Genomic DNA, 19,114 nt, shown 5'->3' on the forward strand with positions numbered 1-19,114 from the left:
CCTGGGGTACGGCCAAGCACTTGTATTAACCGAGCCGCTAGTTGATGAGTATTACAAAGTGCTGCGTTTGTTGTAACATCCGAAGTGCAATATTTGTAATGTCTGTGATCCCCGGTTTTAAATCCTAAGTGATGTAGCATTCTGTGTATCTCTTTTCAAAACATTACACAGGGCCTGTAATTTTAGAGCATTAACGCAAATCTCATTTTCGGAAGTACTTACTGTTGGGGTAATTCTTTCGATGAACATCCAGGAGCTGGAAATACCCTGCCAGTGCCACAGTGCTTCTGCTGACAACGAGCAGTACGCTTCATCTAAATGCAGACGCGGCAGAAAACACCCAGATTTCAGCTGCATTTTCAGCGCCATGGCCCCTCGCGGAAGGAAAACTCTGCACTAGAACCAGACGCGACCTCCGTCCCACGACTTCAATGCCTTTTCCACATTTTCAAGAAATCCCCTCAGATGTGGAGGCGAAGGCTCCCCTTCCACTCAGCACTAAAGGATAACGTGTACTTAAACCGAGTGACAGAAATTGTTCTTACAATGCTAAAGAGCATTAAGTCTGATTAAAACGTGCAAGATAGCACAAGACTTAAGGACTTATTTTAGATTGTAATGTAAATCTCAACCTCAGCCGAGTGATAGCCCGAAGTCTGTTGGTCTGTGCTGTGCGGGTCCCGTGTAGCAGCCCCTGCAGGGCTTTGCTTCTCCTCCCAGCCAGGGCTTCGGTGTTTCCAGTTTCCAGTGTCCTGACAGTGTCCTGTGCAATATGCCTTGGAGCTACAGCTCGGAGATGGCTGCTTTTGGATGCCCAAGTTCTTGTCCAAGTTAGTTGTTTGAAAGCTGAATCGCTCTTATATAAAGTGTTTATCATCCATTTAGTACAATAAAGTAAAAACGCTGCCACTACTAAGAATGATAACTTAAAAATCAAGAGCTAAACACTGGGAAAACTGAGAGTAAAAATATGACATTTTGCCAGTAGTTGCTCTGATTCTGTTCTTACTCCAGTATTAACAAATCTACGCGGTGTATCAGATCAGATCCAAAACTCATGAAGTTAGGTGAAAAAAAGAGTGCCCAATTATTTTCAGCTTCTTTCTGTCTCTGGGATATACTTGGGTTGCATTTTCAGCTTGTTTTTCCTACAGCTCAGTGGGGCAAAGGGAAGAAGCAGGGGAACATGTAACTTTCTTCAAAAAAGGCAGCTGAAATTCATGTACAACCACAAATCCCCAGGAAACAGAGTTTTACATAGTATTTCAAGCATTAGTATCTGGAAATTCCCAATAGAAACGTGTAGGCTGATCATATCGGGGTAAACCCATTTTTTTCTTAATGGCAAAGACAAGAAGAGGCGACGACCAGCCCCAGTGCTCTGTGGTCTACTATATCAGGGAACTAATGAGAAATCACCAAGCCCAGATGTTCCCAAAAGCGAGAGCTTGTGCTGAGTTTCATCTGCATCATGCATCAGATGGAGCGAGCCAACGCGTCCGCGCCCTCGGCTTCGTTAACTGTAGATGTTAATGGAGCAAAATCCACGCACGGGTGTGCGCAGTGGTGGTATCACTGATGTCTGCCCGGACAACCATTTACCACTAAGTCCGGTGTTAAAACCAGAGATATTGTCAAGTACGGCTGCACCGTCGGGTATTTCCCCTAGATGTCCCCATTTAATACTTGATTTCAAGTCGGTTTTTCAGAGGATTTGAAGTTGCGCCAGGGAGAGGATGCGAAACCTTCACACTTGGCACCAGTTGGGTCACATCTTCTCTAAACCAAATTCATGGCAGGTGCCCGTGGTGCTGATACACTCGAATTCCTGCTACTGGGAGTTTTTCGAAGATTTGTGTTCGGCTATTTTCGCCTGAGATGAGCTGAGGGAAGAAGGGAATGTCCCTCTGTTGCCAAGGCAGTCGAGGATTGTGTTTTTACATGTGGAGATGTGTTTCTTTGCTCGGCCCCCAACAGAGCAGGCTGTACAGATGCTGTTCACTCATCACGCTCCGTACACTGGGCTGAGCGGGCAGGAACGTGACAGCAGCCGCTAGAGGAGTTTCAGACCTTTCCTTCCAGGTCTCCAGTGTTATTTGTATTCAGCATTATCCCCGAATGCTCCGGCCTCTTCCTTGCTGTGCTGGGGGTCTGGGTGATGGGGAGAAAAGTGACTCATTATAAGAAAGACATTGAGGTACTAGAGTGCAGAGGAGATGACGAAGCTGTTGAGGGGTCTGGAGCACAAGTGTGATGGGAGCGGCTGAGGGAGCTGGGGGTTCAGCTGGAGAACAGGAGCTGAGGGGAGACCTCCTGATCTCTGACCTGCCTGAAAGGAGCTTGGAGCGTGGAGGGGGTTGGTCTCTTCTCCCAAATAGCAAGTGACAGGACAAGAGGAAACGGCCTCAAGTGCCACCAGGGGAGGTTCAGATTCTTCACCGGAAGGGTTGTTGGGCAGTGGTGGAGTCACCATCCCTGGAGGGGTTTAAAAGGCGTTCAGACGAGGTTCTTAGGGACACGGTTTAGTGTTGGAGTGAGGTTATGGTTGGACTCGATGATCCTGAGGGTCTCTTCCAACCGAGATGATTCTATGACTCTGTGACTCCCTGCCTCGCTCAGAGACATGACTTGCCGGCGGGGCCGAACTGAGCCGGGCTGTGCCAGACCGCGCCGAGCCGGGCGGTGCCGTGCCGAGCCGTGCCAAACCGAGGCGTGCCAAACCGAGGCGTACCAAACAGAGCCGTGCGAAACCGAGGCGTGCCCACCCGAGCCGTGCCCACCCGTGCCCATCCGCGCCGGGGGGCGGGCGGAGCGCGGCCGGCGGCCAATGGCGCGGGGCGGGGGCCAGGCCGGCAGGTGGAGCGGCGCCGGCTCCATGTGCGCGGCTGGAGGCGGCCCCGCTCCCGCCCCGCCGCTCCCCGGGCGCAGCGGCTCCGTCCTCCCCCGGGGCCGGGCGCGGGAGGCGGCTCCGCTCGCTCCCCGCAGCTCCCCAGCCGCCGCCGGGCCGCGGCTCCCGGGCAGCCCCGCACCGCTCCGGCATGGCTTTCGCTAATTTCCGCCGCATCCTGCGCCTCTCCACCTTCGAGAAGCGGCGGTCCAAGGAGTACGAGCACGTCCGGCGGGACCTGGACCCCGGCGAGGTGTGGGAGGTGGTGGGGGAGCTGGGAGACGGCGCCTTCGGCAAAGTCTACAAGGTGGGTCCGAGCTGGGGAGGGGGGCGAAGCACCTGCGGCCCCGCGGGGGTGGCGGTGCCTCCTCCCGCGGGCTGGGGGCCCGTTGGCAGCGGCGGGATCCCCGCTCGCTGAGCAAACCGGGCAGCGGGGAGAAGAAACCCGTGCGGGACCCGGGGCCGGCTCCGCGCATCCCGCTCGCTGCGCCGCCGGGACGGCGCGGGGCAAAGGCAGCGAGTCGGCCGGGGCTGCGGGAGGGCAACGCTTTGCTTGGGGCAGACGAAAGGCGAGAGAGAACCTTTCCTTTTTTTTTTTTTTTTTTTTTTTTTTTTTCCCCCTGCCTTTCCCCTTAAATCGCCTGTTTTCAGAGCGATGCTTTTGTAAGGCGACGAGGTGTTCCTTGCCAAGCCTGTCGGTGCAATGAATGGAGGGAGATTTCTTGGAAGTCAGCAGTCTCAGGGCTGCCTCCAAGTTTTGCGAGCCTCCGGGGGTGACATTATTTGTATTCTTGTGGTCCTCGCCGGCAGGAAACTCAGAGCGAGAAGAGGAGCCCAGCTCCTTGAGAGTGGGGACACATCCAGCGCTATGAATGTTTAACTTTATGTTAAAGGATGGAGGTTTTAAAGGCCGAAGGCTCGCTGTACTTTGCACTCTAAAGCAACAGCGTTCTCGTTAATACTGTCTCTGAAATACTCTGGTGCAGCAGCTGGTGGAGGAGACTCGTGTTTGGGGCCGGCTGGAGGAGCAGGTTGGGGATGCAGCCCCTCTGGGACACCCCCATCACCTGCGTCATTTGGGACTGGGGCTGTGAATTAGCTGTTGGGCAGCTGGTTTTTTGATGGTCTCATTAGATCATTTAAGAAGGCATTGCCTTTTCAGAATTGAGAAATAAGTAGTAACTAAAGAGAGGTCTAGGAGGCAGCTGGTTGGTTGCGGGTCAGGACAGAGGTGTTCTACCGCAGTGTCCTGGGTTTTGTAGTATTTACTTGTCTCTATCGTGTTATTTGATAGAAACTCTAAAAAACTGAGCCATAAGTATCCATTAAGTGGAACTCTGTGATGAAGGATCCTACCGTCTAATAAAATGAAATTCCTAAGAATTGTATTTAAATCCCTAATATATTTATCCTTCCAAAAGTAGCACCAATAGTGATCAGTGCTTCTGTTACCAGTTTACTTGGTGGTGTGCATTGGAAACCCATTTGTATGTAGCAACGTTCACTCTTCTCCTCAATAATTATTTGCTTATATTTGCTTAAGTTTCCCATGCAATGATAGGAATGAAGGAAACATTGTAAAATAAGTTAATAGGCTTCTGAGACAAATAAAAACTTAGAAAGGATTGAAATAAGTTATTTTTCTATTTTAGACATGTATAACATATGTGAAGTAGGTAACTTTCAGAATAAAGCTACTTTATAAGTGGCTGGTTTGGTTTTTATGTCTGTTATCATACCTGAATGCCTTTGCTATTAACTCCAGCCTGACACCAATAACAAAATTATCAGAGTAACTTTAAGTACTGTGGGCTAAGGATGTCAGCCTGTCAAGGAATAACATCTTATCGCCAGCTACTTCCATCTTCTTTGATCCCAAAGACAATGAGCATTGTAGTAAATGACACAGTGAGGGCCACGTGTTTATAAACAGAAGTTCACTCCATCTATAACTAGCACGTTCAGGCAACTGTCTGCTTTTGAGATGTTTTAACACGATTGATTGAGGGCGGGGGTTAACACAATGGCAGAAATCAAAGGGCTATTTTATTCTTAGTGAAGTTTTAATTCTCCACATGCTTTGATCTCTTCTCTGCCTGTTCTCCATCCTGGTTGGTGACCAGACGTGGTTGATTTTTGAAGAGTTCTTGTGCAAGATTTTGTTTGGTTGTTTCAGAATCCCAAATTATTCGGGTGCCACATACCATAAAGCCCTACTTTTGATAACACTCAGCAGCGTTATTGCAGGGATGTAGCTTCCTGCCATGCTAAGATTTAACTTGCATATTGTCTTCCTAAATCTGGAGCACTACCCTAGGTGCAAATAGGATGGAGATGTGAAGGAAGAGGCCTGTCCTCCTGTTTTCCTCAGCTGCCGAAGAAGCCCCAAACAAACAAACAAACAAACCCGCTTGTGTGCAAGGAGGACATAGGTGGCCAAGGTGCAACGAGCGATTTTAATCATTGTCTCGAAGCCACTTTAAAGTCAACTTGCTCTTCACACAAAAGCGATGGTTTCGAGCCAGGCGGTGTTTGTGCGGCTGTGAGAGTTTCAGGATGTTTGAATTAAGTTCCCATCCGTCTTCCGCCCCTTCTCCGCACGCGGAAACACGGGGAGGTGACACAACCCGCCTGTGCTGCATCCTGCCCGACGTACCACGGGTTGTACTCGCTCCAGAGAGCCTGTTGTCCCGGAGCACTGCAAAAGGAAATTTAGATGTGGAGAAAAGAAGAAATGCGCCCTTTTTAGCGAGTTTCGCTTTTACGGCGCCAGGTTTGAGCAGGCAGAAGGAGGGTTTGGCTGTGCAATGGTTTTATTGGTGGGTGTTGCTGTCAGGGTGTCTGGGACTCCCCATGCACTCGGCTGAGCAAACTTGAACTGGTTTGACACAGCATTTACAAAAGTAGGACAGGCTTGGTTTAAATATATGTTAATTAAAAAGAATCAAATCCATAGTGGAGCCTGAAATGTATACAGAAGACCTTAAGCAACTTGCAGCCAGTGGAAACTAATGGGATTTCCCTATTTTTATACAAAGACTTTTTTCAGCAAAATAGGACCTGATCGTATGAGGAAGCAGTGAAACACATTGCAGAGGTTAATGAAGCTGAAAAATAGGAAGGGGGTGGGGAGAAACCGTTTCTTTCTAGCTCTCGTTCTACTAATGTCTTGTTTTTGGTAAGGTTATGATAAGGAAGTGATAGCAGCCCATAGATAGCAACGCGCTGCGTGCCAAATATGCTTTGTTACCCACCTCATTTGTTACCCAAAGCTCATTAAACCGATGATCTCAAGTCAGTCATTGGGCCAGCTGCTGGGAGCTGTGGTGGGCGTGTGAAGCCTGGGCAGTCTGCAGCACCTCTGGGGTCCTGGGTCTGTGAAAATACAAGTTCCTAACTCGGACCCTTTCCAAACAGCCTTGAAAAGGGCAGAGTTATTTTTCTTTGAAAACACCTGGGGTACAATTCGTGTAAGTGTGTGGCTGTGGCTTTACTGGTTCAAAGTCGACATCTGTTTGTGTGTTCGGGGAGGGAGAAGCAGTAGCAGCACCCCCATGAGCTGTTTTTGAATTATAGAATAGTTTGGTTGGAAGGGACCATCAAAGGTCACCCAGTTCAACCCCTGCCATGAGCAGGGACACCTCCAGCTTTGCTGGTCTTGGGGCTGTGCAGATGCTCAGAGCGAAGCCAGCACCGTGGGCTGGGCACTTGGACTGCTAAATAGCATCTCAGTCCTGCAAAACCCATTAGCTGGTGCAGTATTTACTGTTGCAGGTAATTGCATTAATATCGGTGGGAACAGATATGCGAGGGCTCTTCTGGGCATTGAGCATTCACGAGCTAGCAGGGGATGGACGTGACCTTTCCAAAGCGTGGGCTCTGCTGGAAGAAGCCCCAGGACTCGCTGCCTTTCTGGTGGTGGGATGGTTTTGCTGCGCTCACGCCTCTTGTGAAACGCTATCTCCGCTTCCCAGCGCGCACTGATGGGGACACCGGCTCCCCGATAAGGTTTTCTCCTCGCAGGGCGGGGACGGGCTGTTGTTGTTCTCCTTTCTTCTTAAGATACGGCTTAAAAAGCTGAATTTGGGTTATCTGATCTGTTACAGTGGTATTAGTGCTCGCGGCCCCCAGCGCGGCAGAAAAGGGGTTTGTTCACTTGAACTTGCCCTCATGCCACAGCAACTCATAAGCCTGCCTTTGATGTTGTTGTTCTCCTTTCTTCTTAAGATACGGCTTATAAAGCTGAGTTTGGCTTATCTCATCTATTATGGTGGTATTAGTGCTGCACACGCTACGGACTATAAATGCTCTGTTTTGAAATTTGGGCAATAAAAGACTAATTGTTAAATGTTGTGCAGCTGCCTTGTAAGCCTGGCTTTCACAGCGACGGGCCCGTCTGAAGTCACGAGACCGTCCCTGTCCCTCTGCTCGCCAGCGGAACCTGCACCGCTCTGGTTCTGCACGAGTTGGCTCAAGTGAATCTAGCTCGGCTCTTTTCGGTTTGATTCATGAGGGATTTAACATGCAATTCCTGCAGAGGGTGTCACAGAGAGGTGCTAATCTGCTGGGTTAGCTTTAAAGAAAGAAAAAGAGGGAGAGAGAGGAGCAGGGGAAAGCTTAAGTTGATTGTGACCATTGCCACAAAAAAAAAGTTAAAAACCAATGCTAAGATCAAATTATGGTCTTGTCCCTTAAAATAGCTGAAGGGTTATCTTAAAATGTTTCAGCTGGGGAGAGAAGAGGAATGGGAAGACACCACTCCCTTACTTATAGAGCAACAGCCCAACAATATTAAACCTGATTGAACTTTAAACTTGGTGTTTACTTTAAGCTCAGTGAAACGCGTGATGCTCCATCCCTGCTGACGTCCGAGCGAAGCTGGTCCTGCGCTCTGCGGGGCCGCGGCTGTGCCTGTGCGTCGGGGAGAGGGGTGGCTCTCCATGGCCTAAATATTTTGATAATGACTTCAGTGTCATGGCCCAGAGCTTGGCATCCCTGCCGACAGTGGGAGCCATGGGCAGCTGCGTGGAAGAGAAAGCGCAGATGAAGGCTTTGAGCCTTTCACTCTCGAGCATGTGGCAATCATCGTTCCTTAGAAAAATCCCTGCCCAGCGCGTCTTGTGTTTTTTTGTTTTGTTTTTTTTTTTTTCTTGAGTGTGCAGTTTCCTTGGGGAAAAAATGGGTGTTTTTCTCATCCTTGGGGTGGTGCTGTCTGCAAATCTGGGGGTCTCCTCATGAGTCTCAGGTCAAACCCACCGTGTGGCTGGGGGTCCCCAGGGGCTGTGCAGGTGGCTCTGCTGCCCTGCGCCCCCCAGCACTGCCAGCCTCCCGCAGCCCGAGACCCTGAGCCGAAAGGAGTTCAGCTGTGAAGAGCAAAGCCACTTGAAATAGCGTTTAAAATGATGGAGTAGCAGGTGCGTTTGAACGGGCTTGCCTCTGGAGAGCAGCGGGGAGCGGTGGCATGTGGGGCTCAGCGCTGCAGACCCGGGGCCGGTGCGCGGCTGCCTCGGCATTGCCCGGTGGCCGGAGCAGCTTTGCTCCCGTTGCAGAGGGGAGAATGCAGGATGCAGCCTGTGCATGCTGCCTGGGGGACACGGGGCTGGAAGGGGACACGGGGCTGGAAGGGGACACGGGCCCCTGGTGAAGAGCAGGCTGATGGCACTAGCGCTGCTGGAGCGGCGTCAACCCACTTCTGGTTCCTGTGGGTTTTCTTGACTGGGCGATAGAAAAGCACCTCGCTTCTGCCCTCCAGACATCTGCTCATCGAGACGGAATGCTCTGCCCATCCAACACGTGGAGACTTTCCTGACATTTTGCCTTCTTGTGCGATTCCCTGGCACCTACCTGTGCTCCTGTCCTTACAGCTCATGTCCTTGTTTAACCAGCCAAAATGTTTGTGCGGTATTTCAGTAGGCAGGAGAGACAGCAAAGGAAGCTGTGAGCCCAGCAAAGCCAGGTGATGTTGGTGGACCTCAGCACTTGCATCTGTTGGTGTTGAGTTGCTGCCTGCCCTGCATTTCTCTCTTGACAAGCACAGTCACGCTGCCGGGGTGTCCTCCCTGGGCAGTTCTGTGCTATGGAGATCAGGTTTTTTATTTTTTTCTACAAAGACCTTGCTTATCTGATGCTTTTCTAGCACAGTGTTGTGGCATTGACTGAATGAAGACCAGGGCAGGAGTGCTTCACTTGGAGCACTGCGCGCTTCCAGGGGACCAGTGGTTTGAAGGATGTTTTGTGCTTCCAAGTTCTAGACCTATGTAGGCTGAAGATGTTGGATCCATGTGCATCTTTAATGTCTTCAAACCTTGCATGGAAATTTGTTCACTTCTCATTCTCACCAGGACCACGAGCTCCCCTTAGTTTCTGTAGGTGGGTTATAGTGGGTTGTACCAGCGAAGCAGCCTCTTGTTGTTCTGGCCTCTGCTGCTGTGTTTGGCCGCAAGGTCCGAACCATCGCGTGGAGCTTTTCTGCTCCTTGACCAACTTACTGCTGCTTGGGCTGGTTATCTCTCACCCCCTTCTGCTGGGCTGTTGCTGAGCTTTTAAGGCAAGAAAAGGTGTACGTGCCTTGCTTGGGTCGCACATTTTTGGTATGTCTACATACAAAACAAGTCCTTGGCCATAGCTTGAGCTCTTGGGTGATGTTGCTTGCTCAAGCTTGTAAAACAAGAGGAAAATGTTTCTGCTTTTTTTTTTTTTTTTTTTTTTTAAACTAATGCTTTTTGACTTGTTTTGCAAACCACTTCCACTTCCCCCTGGCCCTCGCACAAGTGTTGCCACAGCTGCTGGGACAGCAGTGCTGGTGCAGCCGGTGCGGTTGGAGCCCTGCCCGGCGCGATGCCCACGGGACAGACCCCGCGGGCTCTGCCAGGGCTGTACCAGCCTTGCCACTGTGCCCGGTGGTCACCACCTGCTCTGCTGGGTGGTACCAAGGGCTGAATTACAATCATAGAATCATTTCAGTTGGAAGAGACTCTCAGGATCATCGAGTCCAACCATACTCAAACTCCAGCACTAACCCATGTCCCTGCGAACCTCGTCTGAACGCCTTTTAAACCCCTCCAGGGATGGTGACTCCACCACTGTCCTGGGCAGCCTGTTCCAATGCCCAACAGCCCTTTCCGTGAAGAACTTTTTCCTAATACCCAATCTAAACCTCCCCTGGCACAACTTGAGGCCATTTCCTCTTGTCCTATCACTTGCCACTTGGGAGAAGAGACCAACACCCTCAGCATTTCCAAAAAAACCAATGCAAGACAGGCTTCATTTATGGTGACAAACTCAAGTTGGCTCTAGGGGGCTTGTCAGACATGGAACGTGTTTCAGCTCCCATTGATTCTTTGGCAGTAAGATGAGCACTGACACAAGCCTGTCTATCCTGGGTTTGTTTATTGATGCACACAGCTCAGGCAAAGTTCATCAGAGGGCAATTAATCATTATGTAATCCCCAAGAAATACCTAAGTGAGCAGTTGCTTGCGTACAGAGACACACAACAGGAATATGGTAAATATGGGGGGCTTGGGGGAATTCAGAACTACCAACCCCCAAATGCAGCATCCCCTGAAAGCACCAGGCTTTTTACTCCTGGTTCTCTAACTCAGCGATGTCTGAAGCATCAGCTCTCCTGGCATGGAGAGCAGGCATATAAGGATGGGAAGAGGAGCTCACAGCAAAAAGGTGGTGGCATATGATTGCAGAGCAGCTTCAGAAGGGTTGTCCCTTGGCTTGGGAAGATACTGTGGACAAGCAAGCCTAGGAGAAGCGATCAGGGTTCTCTCGGTCTTAGCTCTGTTCTTCCTACCAGGGAGCGTGAGTTCACGCAGGGCTTTCCTCTGCCTCGCCTAGAAACTGGCCGTGCCTTCCGGTAACGCGTTCTTTAAAGGCTTAAAATAGTTCCTGTGTTTGTCGCAATCTGGATTTCACCATCGCTCGGAGGGTGAGTCACAGGCAAAGGCCAAACAGCCTCTTCTGTCACCTGAACAGGTGCCTTTCGCCCCTTAAATCCAAAAGCCGAGCAGCAGTTTCTCTGAGCTTCTGCCTTCTGGGAGCAATCCCGCTCATCCCTGGTATTCCCAGGGTGTTTGGCAGCACCATGTCCGGCTCTTCTCCTGCTCCAGAGGGCACCAGTAAGGTCCTTTGCTGTGTATCCTGGAGCCTGGCCCCTGGCACGGCTTTCTGAAGGTGGTTTACTGGATAACTTTTATTCGCTGTGTTTGCTTTTGTGGAATGCGTGTTCCAGTCTCGTTTCTGCATAGACCTGTCAGCCGTGGTCTATGCAGTGCGTTCATTTGCACAAGGGCTGGTAGTGGCCATCAGGGCTTTTCAGGTTTTAAATGCCAAGACTATAATGAATCTAAGGATAGTTCAGTAGCACATCATGGGCATTATGCTGGCAGCTGTCTGCTTCGTTTTTGGTTTTGTTTTGGTTTGGTTTTTGTGGTGCTAATTAGCCCTCTGGGGCAAATTATTTATAGCATTAAAATGCCCAAGAGTGGAGGAGCTAAAAGGTGAAACTAGGTGTATGCTTTTGACTGACCAGCTGCAGATCATAGACTGACATCAAACAGTTTCTGCACTTGGGTTCTCACCATCTGGGTGGTTCTTTTGCTTTGGTCCACAAATTTCACTGGAAAAAATGGGAAACACCATGAATTCCAAAAAGGCTTTGCATTTGAGCATGTTTTACCTGAGAACAGAAGCTCTCTCCGCATCTCTGCATTCTCTACAGGGCCTTTGGTGTGTTGGAGACCATGTAATTAGGCAAGGGTTTGCAGAAGATTTTGGATTTGTAGTTCAAACTGTGTATTTTGCAGGATTGCATTTCAAATCATGTGACTGTCTAACAAACTCACCGTTGGTGAGTCAACCTAGGGTGCCTTCTTGGTACTTCTTGGTGTTCTTCTTTCCTCCAAATCATTGCCTCTTCCTTTCTTTGGGATTTAAAGAGAACCAAAACACCCACCACGAGAGAAGTTTTCATCTCCCGTGCTGCGAGATGAGGCTTGAAGCTCAGTGAAGCTCAAGGTCGGGGTGAGGCTGCAGAAACTGGTGACGACCCTTGTCTTGCCTCCCGCAGCTCCCACAGATGCTGCCTCTTCCCAGCCTGGCGCTGTGCCCCCCCCTTGCCGTGAGGGGTATCGTCCAGGCCTGCGGGTTACAGCCTCGGAGATGCTGGTTCCTTCTGCCTAATCGCTACCTTGGCTTTTTGAGGTCAGAGCAGCGCGTGTTTTGCTTTGCAATAACGTCTCAGGGCAGATTCTGATCTATTGCACAAAGATACGTAGAAATCAGGAAAAGGGCTTTAAAGCCTAAAGCATGGGGTGTCTGAAACCAGCTCCCAGGGTATGCATTTATCCTACTTAGCATCCCAACAAACCTTCGTGGAAGAATATCTGTGTTGTAATACACTGTATGCGGGAAAATACCAGCAGAGAAGCTGGAGGAAATTGTCAGACGTGAGTTACAGAGGGACTGTGTGGTGTATTTGACCGAAATCTGACGCTGCCTGTACGAGTCTGCCTTGCTGTGAGCGGCTTTCGGAGCTGGCTGGCTGCTGCAAGGGGCTGCGATGCGGCCGTCTGCCCTTCCCAGGGCTGCTGCTGGGAACGCGGCTGTCGCGGGGTGTCCGGGCTGGAGGACCAGCAGATGGGGAGCAAAGGAAGGTGGACAAATGGGCAGAAGCTCCTTGGGTTTCCAAAGCTCTCGTGGTGACAAGCGTGAATTGCTGAGCTCAGTTCAGGAGTGCCCACACCAGCCCGTGGGCATCTCCCTCTGGTGTGGGGCAAACGCTGCAGGTGGGGTTTGGGTTCAGAGGGGCCCTGGACAAGCCAGGAGGGGCTGAGCTCTCCAGCCTTTATGAGTGTTGGTCCTCTCAAAGGCAGCTGTGTGGGGCAGCCAGTGTCTTCTCCATGCTACAGTGGGCCATGCCAGAGGAGATTAATTTTCCAGAATGTCCTACTGACCTCATGGTCTTGGGTCTCCTTGCTCCTTCAGCTTCTTCTGCTGTCCCGTGGGGCTGTGGGGCGTTTTGGTCCCTTCTGGGAAGTGCCATGAGTGCCCTCAGTTGTAGCAGTGACATTACCACAGGGCCGTGGAAAGGACAGGGTTTGTGCCCGCACCATCCCCTTGGCATCCCTGCCGATGTGAGTTTGCTGTTTCAAAAGCTCACATTCTCCCATCATGAGTTCACGATGTCCTGGGCTGACTTCTCCTCGGAGATGGTGGCATCGCTTCCACTGGTGTGACCCCTCCGTGCTGGCTGGTTTCGGGGGACATGGGACAGCCATGCTCCACTCCCTTTGGGTTGGAAACCCAGCTCGTGCAGCAAAAGGGATCCCCTCCCTCCCCAAGCTGTGTCCCCTGCTAGAACGGACAAGGAGATGGAGATAGCTGGGAAAATATGCTCACAGGGACAGTGCAAAGTGGTGGGGAAAGGCAGCAGCTAATTCTGTTACGGACATCTTTAAAAGACTGAACGCCCGGCAGGGTGTACATGGGCTCTTATCTAGAAAGGAAGCGATTGCTGGGGTTGCTGGGTTGCTCACCTGCTAGTTGTAGGAGTAGCACAATGAACACATGGGCTGCGGCCGCTCCCTCACCCACAGCTTGCAGCCCAGTTTGCAAAACCACGTTCTTCCAGCTCAGCACCCTGCACCCCTGGGTGCCTTAGCGAGCCTGGGAGGGGACGAGAGGTGGCAGCGTGGCTGCCGGAGTGGCCCCCCGAGGCTTGGGGGTGAGGGCAGGTTGTTTCAGAGCTCCCAGCGGGAGATGATGCTGTGGGGGACGGGGACCTGCTCTGCTCCCGGGTTTTTGTAGGTGCCTGCAGGGCCCCAGCGTCCTGGAAGGGCCGAGCCGGCCGGGACCCCGCCGGTGGGAAGCGTGCGGTGGCTGAGCTCCAGGGGAAGCCCCACCTCTTCTCACAATATTTACTTCCCCTCCTTGGACCTCTCCCAACGTCGTAAGTGCAGAGCAAACAGTGGGGCACCTCTTGCTCCCGTTCGGAAGCGCTGCACTTTTCCCTGGGCTTGCTCTGCTCCGCATCCCCCCCGCGCCCTGCCCTGCTCTGCGTGCCCTCCTCTGGGCACCTGGGAGCAGCTCGGTAAGAAACCTGAGCAAAAAAAAACCCCAAAACACCCGAATTTCTTCTGCAACTGCTATGAGCTGCTGTCTTGCATTTGGGCAGCCAGCCCAGGTGGAAATGGGTTTGTCCCCGGTGGTAAAGACACAGCTGCCCATTCCAACTTGTGTGAGCGCAGCAAGTCTTCAAAACCCAGCAGAGACACAGGGGTCCCTTATTTTTCTTCCCTTCGTTATATGTTTTTTTCCCTAATTCCTTCCCCCTACTCCCCAGCCTCGTCCTTGGTACACAGTTATACTATCACCTAAGCGATATAAAGCTGTCCAGCGGGGCTTGCAGTGTTTACAGGAGGAATTAATCCTGCTGTAAGCTCCCACGTAGGTTTTTCAAACACAGATATGTAAACTGCAAAGCAGTAAGAAAGGTCACAACCAGAGCTTGCCCAGCTCCTCCGGTGATAATATCCACAGTGGGACGTTTTCTAAAAACCTCTTTCTCGCCACGATGAGGAATGATGTGGGCACTGGAGACTGGAGGAAGGCAGGAGGATGCTTGGGCCCTGATGCAGCATTCATCTGCTCTGGGAAGCTATGGGCATGTTTAGGAAGCAGAAACGCATCTGCGAGTTTCCACGCTTGTGTTGTGGCTGGTACCAAGAATGTGAATTGGAGGAGTGAGAATTGTGCAAGAACAGTGTGCTCCTGGCTTTCTTTGCCTTTGCACTCATGCTGTTTTGTTTGTGTTTTTTTTTTTTTTTTTCCTTGCAGGCTAAGAATAAGGAAACAGGTGCTTTAGCGGCTGCCAAAGTCATTGAAACAAAGAGCGAAGATGAACTGGAGGATTACATGGTGGAGATTGAAATACTGGCGACCTGCGATCACCGGCACATCGTCAAGCTGCTGGGAGCATTTTACTGGGATGGCAAGCTCTGGGTAAGGGGCGGTTGCTGTGTGTGACCCGTACAGCTGTGCATTTTGCACTCTGCACATCGGAAATGGCCAATTTATAGTGAAGGAAAACCTCTGGAGCAGCTCGAAGCATCAGTGTGGGTTAGAAATGACTCACCAGTTGTGCTCTACTCGCTGTGTGATCAGTGCTTGGATTTTCCCCACTTTCTTTGATAAGCAAACTATATTCTAACTAAAGCTGCTTATAAATAGCCCAGGGAAGATGAAGATAACTTCACTGTGAAGTGAAAACTGGAGTTGTGTTTTTTTTTTTTTTCACCATGGGGAGTTTGTAAAGGTAGAAAATGCAGCACTGATGAGGGCATCTCTTCTACCACCTCAGCCCCTCTTTTGAAAGATCAGATGGAAGGGTGACACCGGGTTTTGATTTGTGCCATATTTCTGGCTCAGCATCTATAGTGCAGAGGCAGCTGACAGCAAGAGCTCCTTTTCCCGTGATGGTGGAGCGCAGGGACATAAAATGCAATCCCATGGGTTAGTGCAACGACTAGTTGTGCTGCGGCTGGAACAGTGGGTTCCTGCATCTCTTTCCCATAGCCTGGCAAGTGTATATATATTGTTTTTTGTTCCCTGCCTTCTGTTCCTTTGAGTCCCTGGCAGCAGAGGAAGGTGAGCGTGAACGGCTCCTGCGCACTGCCATGGGAAAGGTGCAGGGGCTGGAGAGGGTGGGGACGTGAACCCTCGTACGCTTGCCCCGTGCTAGACCTGAATAACTGTGCAGATGTGCCTGTGTCAACAAAGTCGAAATCTGGTGAATAAGAGGATTTCCAAACCCATGTTTTTGCCCAGTTCATCTGCTACTTCTTGTAACTTCTGGCAAGTCAGGGTAGTGTCCAAGGGTGCGTTCGGCTCTGTTACTCTTTCCTTCCTCTTTTTAATGCTTCAGATGCCTTCGTGGTAATCTTACTAGAGTTAAAAAAAAGAGATCTCAGCCTCTGAGACGTGCACTTGTGTGAGCTGAGCCATCAGAGCACTCGGTCCCTGCTTGTCGTGCCAGGAGAGCCGAGGCCAGAGCGCGGGCTGAGCCGCGGGGCTGTTGTGGAATAACAATCCACGCTGAGTTCGCGCCTCGGTTACGCGATGCTGGGGAGGTGCTGTTTTACTGGGCAATGTCTGCTTATTCAGCAAGCATCTTTTCCAGTGTCAGCATGGGTCGGTGTCTCTTCTTATTTAAAAATCCATCAAAAAGCCCCCAGGTCCTCTGTGGCGCCCCCCTCAGAGGGCTGCGGTACCCAGCGCTGAGCGCTTCCTTCGATGCTTCTTGCTTCAAGGGAGCCGGGCTGCAAGTTGTCCAGAGACTTGGTATTTGGATGGCCGATAATCACGATGCTGAGCCCTGGGTGCTTTAAGGAACAAAGTAAATATGTACCTTTCTGAGGAGGTGAAAGGCAAACATCTCTCCTAGGAGGGGACTTGGGATTTGGATAGATTGCAACTGCAGCAAAACTAATCTCGGCAAAATTAAAAAGGCAAACACACACCAAGCTTGGGTGAGAGATGGGGCCAGTTTATATTCCACCCTGTTCTGCTGTTTTTACCTCCCTGCTCTCTGCCTGAATTTTCTACATTGGCCTTGTTCGTTCGCTCTAAAATGTCAGCCCCCTCCCCTTTCCCCTTCCACCTCCTCCCTGCAATAGGAAGCTTTGCCTTCCTTCCTGTAGGGAAAATGGATTGCAGACCTCCTCGGCTCTGCTTTTGTCTAAGAACTGCTTTGTAATGTCATATGCTTGCTGACCTACTAAAATTAAACAGCCTCTTTGAAGCTTCTGGAACAAGAGCCTCCTGTATAAGGCTTTCCCGTGAGGGCAGACGCTACAGCCGTGTCCATTGTTTTGGGAGGAGGATCGTTCTCTTTATTTAATTATTTGAGTGGCATTTGCATTTCGTTGCTCAGGCTCGTCTTATTAATGCTGTAGTGTTTTACTGGCTTTGAGGGAAGTAAATAAGCCAGGCTGTGATACTTCTGGAAGGTGTCTAGTTGCTACCAGGTTTTCCCTAAAGTCAAAGGCTTCTCGGTCACCAGTGCTGCTGGGGAAAATTTGCATCCAAATACGAACACCGGCTTTCATTGTCTTGTCCATATCCCATTCCCATTTCTATCTATGTGGTTATTTTAGGCAGCGTTTTCCTGGACCATGTGCACAATGGGTGCATGGACTTTGCTTCAAGTGGCTCAGGCTTTGGGTAAAACCGCTGTGGGTGCGTGTCTGGTTGGAGATCCGCTGCGGATTCCTTGTCCTCGCAGCCCGGTGTGGAACAACCGTGTTGAAAGTGAGAAAGGAGCAGGAGCAAGTGGACAGGCTGGCAAGAGGTCCAGACGTACGCGATGTGCTGGATGGCAGGAGCTCTTTGGCTCCAAATAATTTACGGCTCTGTCTGTGCCACGAGCAGCCTCAGCCGGCGGTGCCGAGAAGGGCTCAGCGCTGAGAAGGGTTCTTGCTAAATCGGTGTGTTGACTGTTCTTCGCCTCTTGAGCCAACAAGGAAAATATGTGCGGAAACCTGCCCTTTGGTGGTGCAGAGGCTTCCTCGTCCCCCCGAGCAGCGTTAGGTCCCTGCAGCTCCTCTCTGCCGGGGTCTGGCTTTGTGCATCAGTAACCAGAATGTGACATGCAATATTAATGGGGAAAAAAAAGCTTTCTGTGCAAAGGGAAGTGGCTTATCCTACAGCAGCTGCTTGAAATCCATAGCGCTAAAATGAAAGCATAAACCAGCAAACTCCTCTTGCTTTTATACCTGATCAGCATCAAGCTGGAGGGGGAGAACCCCAGTTCTTGTGCATGGCGGAGCAGAAGCTCGCTGCAAACCATGGGCAAGGCTTGGAGGAGCCCAGTGAGTCCCCAGGAATATCACTGGGGAGATGACAGCATCCAGCGTGAATTTCCTTGGCGTATAAACACACCGCAGAGATGCTGTGCCCTCACCAGCCATCTTGTGCCGTTTCCTTCCCCCATCTCCTTTTCTCTGCAGAGGCCAAACAGTCTTGTGCTCGTTGAAAACAGCCCAGGGAGGCTTGCAAAACTGCAGCGGTGGCAGCTTCCGTGATCTTCTTTTGTGATTTTATTTTTATTATGAGCCCTGTGGCACTTGATGTTCTTTTGCATAAATCCCAGCTGCTGGAAATGGGGGCACCAAATGAAAGCTGAGAATCTCAGGCTAGTCAAAAAAAAAAAAAAAAAGGTCTGGTTTGAGTCCTTGTGGCTGGGCCACATTTTAAAGTCTTTTTTTTTTTTCCTGAAGTGCGATGTAGGACTTGAAAACACAAAGGCAAATCCCCCTCACCCAATATACATGCAACTTCAAAACCCGACTTCTTAAAGCTGTTTCGTGACTGAGGAATGGGACCAAGATAAGAGTTTTGAATGCTTAATTTGCGCTGATAATTTTTAGTATGTGGGAAGGAAAAACAACAGACCTCTTGTGTCCCTCTTGAGGGCTGTGTGGTGGGTTGTTTTTTTTTTTTCCCCTTCCAAAACAAAACAAAAAGACCAAGACCTCAGAGGAAGGGAGGAACTCTCCATGTCCTGCTTCTGAATATCTCTGCTGCTTCCGAGCGTCTGCTCTCACAGACAGAGGAGCGGGGAGGAGAGTCTCGTTTGGAGTGATGGGTTCCAGCTTTCCTGCAGGAGATTTCTGCTCCAGGGGACGGTGGCATCTCTGCCGGACAACCCAACACGCTCCGGCAGACGATCTGCAGAGCAGGACAGGGATTCTGGGCTCCTTCCTGCAGGACCTGCCGAGATGCTCCGGCGTCGAGTCTGTAGGGTTCTCTGGAAACTAGTCGAAATGTTATTTGGCCCCAGCTATTTAACCGCAGGACTCTGCCAGCGGTGGTACAACTTTTCTAGCGAAACGCAGGGGAATTCTCTTCCCCCTCCCTCCTTTTCTATAAACCATGGTTGCTACAGCAAACGGGCTTTTGAATAAACAGATGTTTCCTGGAGATCAAAGCAAAAATCGCTGTACCGTGCAGGTAACCCTGCCTTGCCGGAGCGTTTCGGGGATGGTTAATTTAATCAGCTTAAAGTTTCTTTTTGCTGGCCCGCTGCGTGGGTATGAACTCGTATGGCTTGCAGAGACACCAGCTCTGTAGCTGGTCTTTGTACTTCCCTTAAAAAAGCGTTTTGCATTTTCTGTGGGCAGGCCCTGACCTGTTTAGCCAGGGACTTTTTGGATTGCTA

At 50.7% G+C, this 19,114-nt stretch overlaps 1 protein-coding gene across 3 annotated transcripts in view; it reads left to right on the top strand.

Annotated features, from left to right (window-relative positions):
- Positions 1–19,114, top strand: part of STK10 (serine/threonine kinase 10) — a 500,646-nt gene that overhangs the window by 451,580 nt on the left and 29,952 nt on the right. Inside the window, exons 1-2 of one of the 3 annotated variants that reach the window (XM_065644279.1) lie at positions 2,959–3,194; positions 14,734–14,898. The exons of the other annotated variants lie outside the window; for them this stretch is intronic. Coding sequence (XP_065500351.1) covers positions 3,039–3,194; positions 14,734–14,898 — 321 coding nt within the window. The 5' untranslated portion in view covers positions 2,959–3,038. Of the gene's footprint in view, positions 1–2,958; positions 3,195–14,733; positions 14,899–19,114 lie in introns of those variants that run through there. 3 annotated transcript variants of the gene reach the window in all.

This window comes from Caloenas nicobarica, chromosome 13 (assembly GCF_036013445.1).
Source record: "Caloenas nicobarica isolate bCalNic1 chromosome 13, bCalNic1.hap1, whole genome shotgun sequence".
Lineage (NCBI taxonomy): Eukaryota > Metazoa > Chordata > Aves > Columbiformes > Columbidae > Caloenas > Caloenas nicobarica.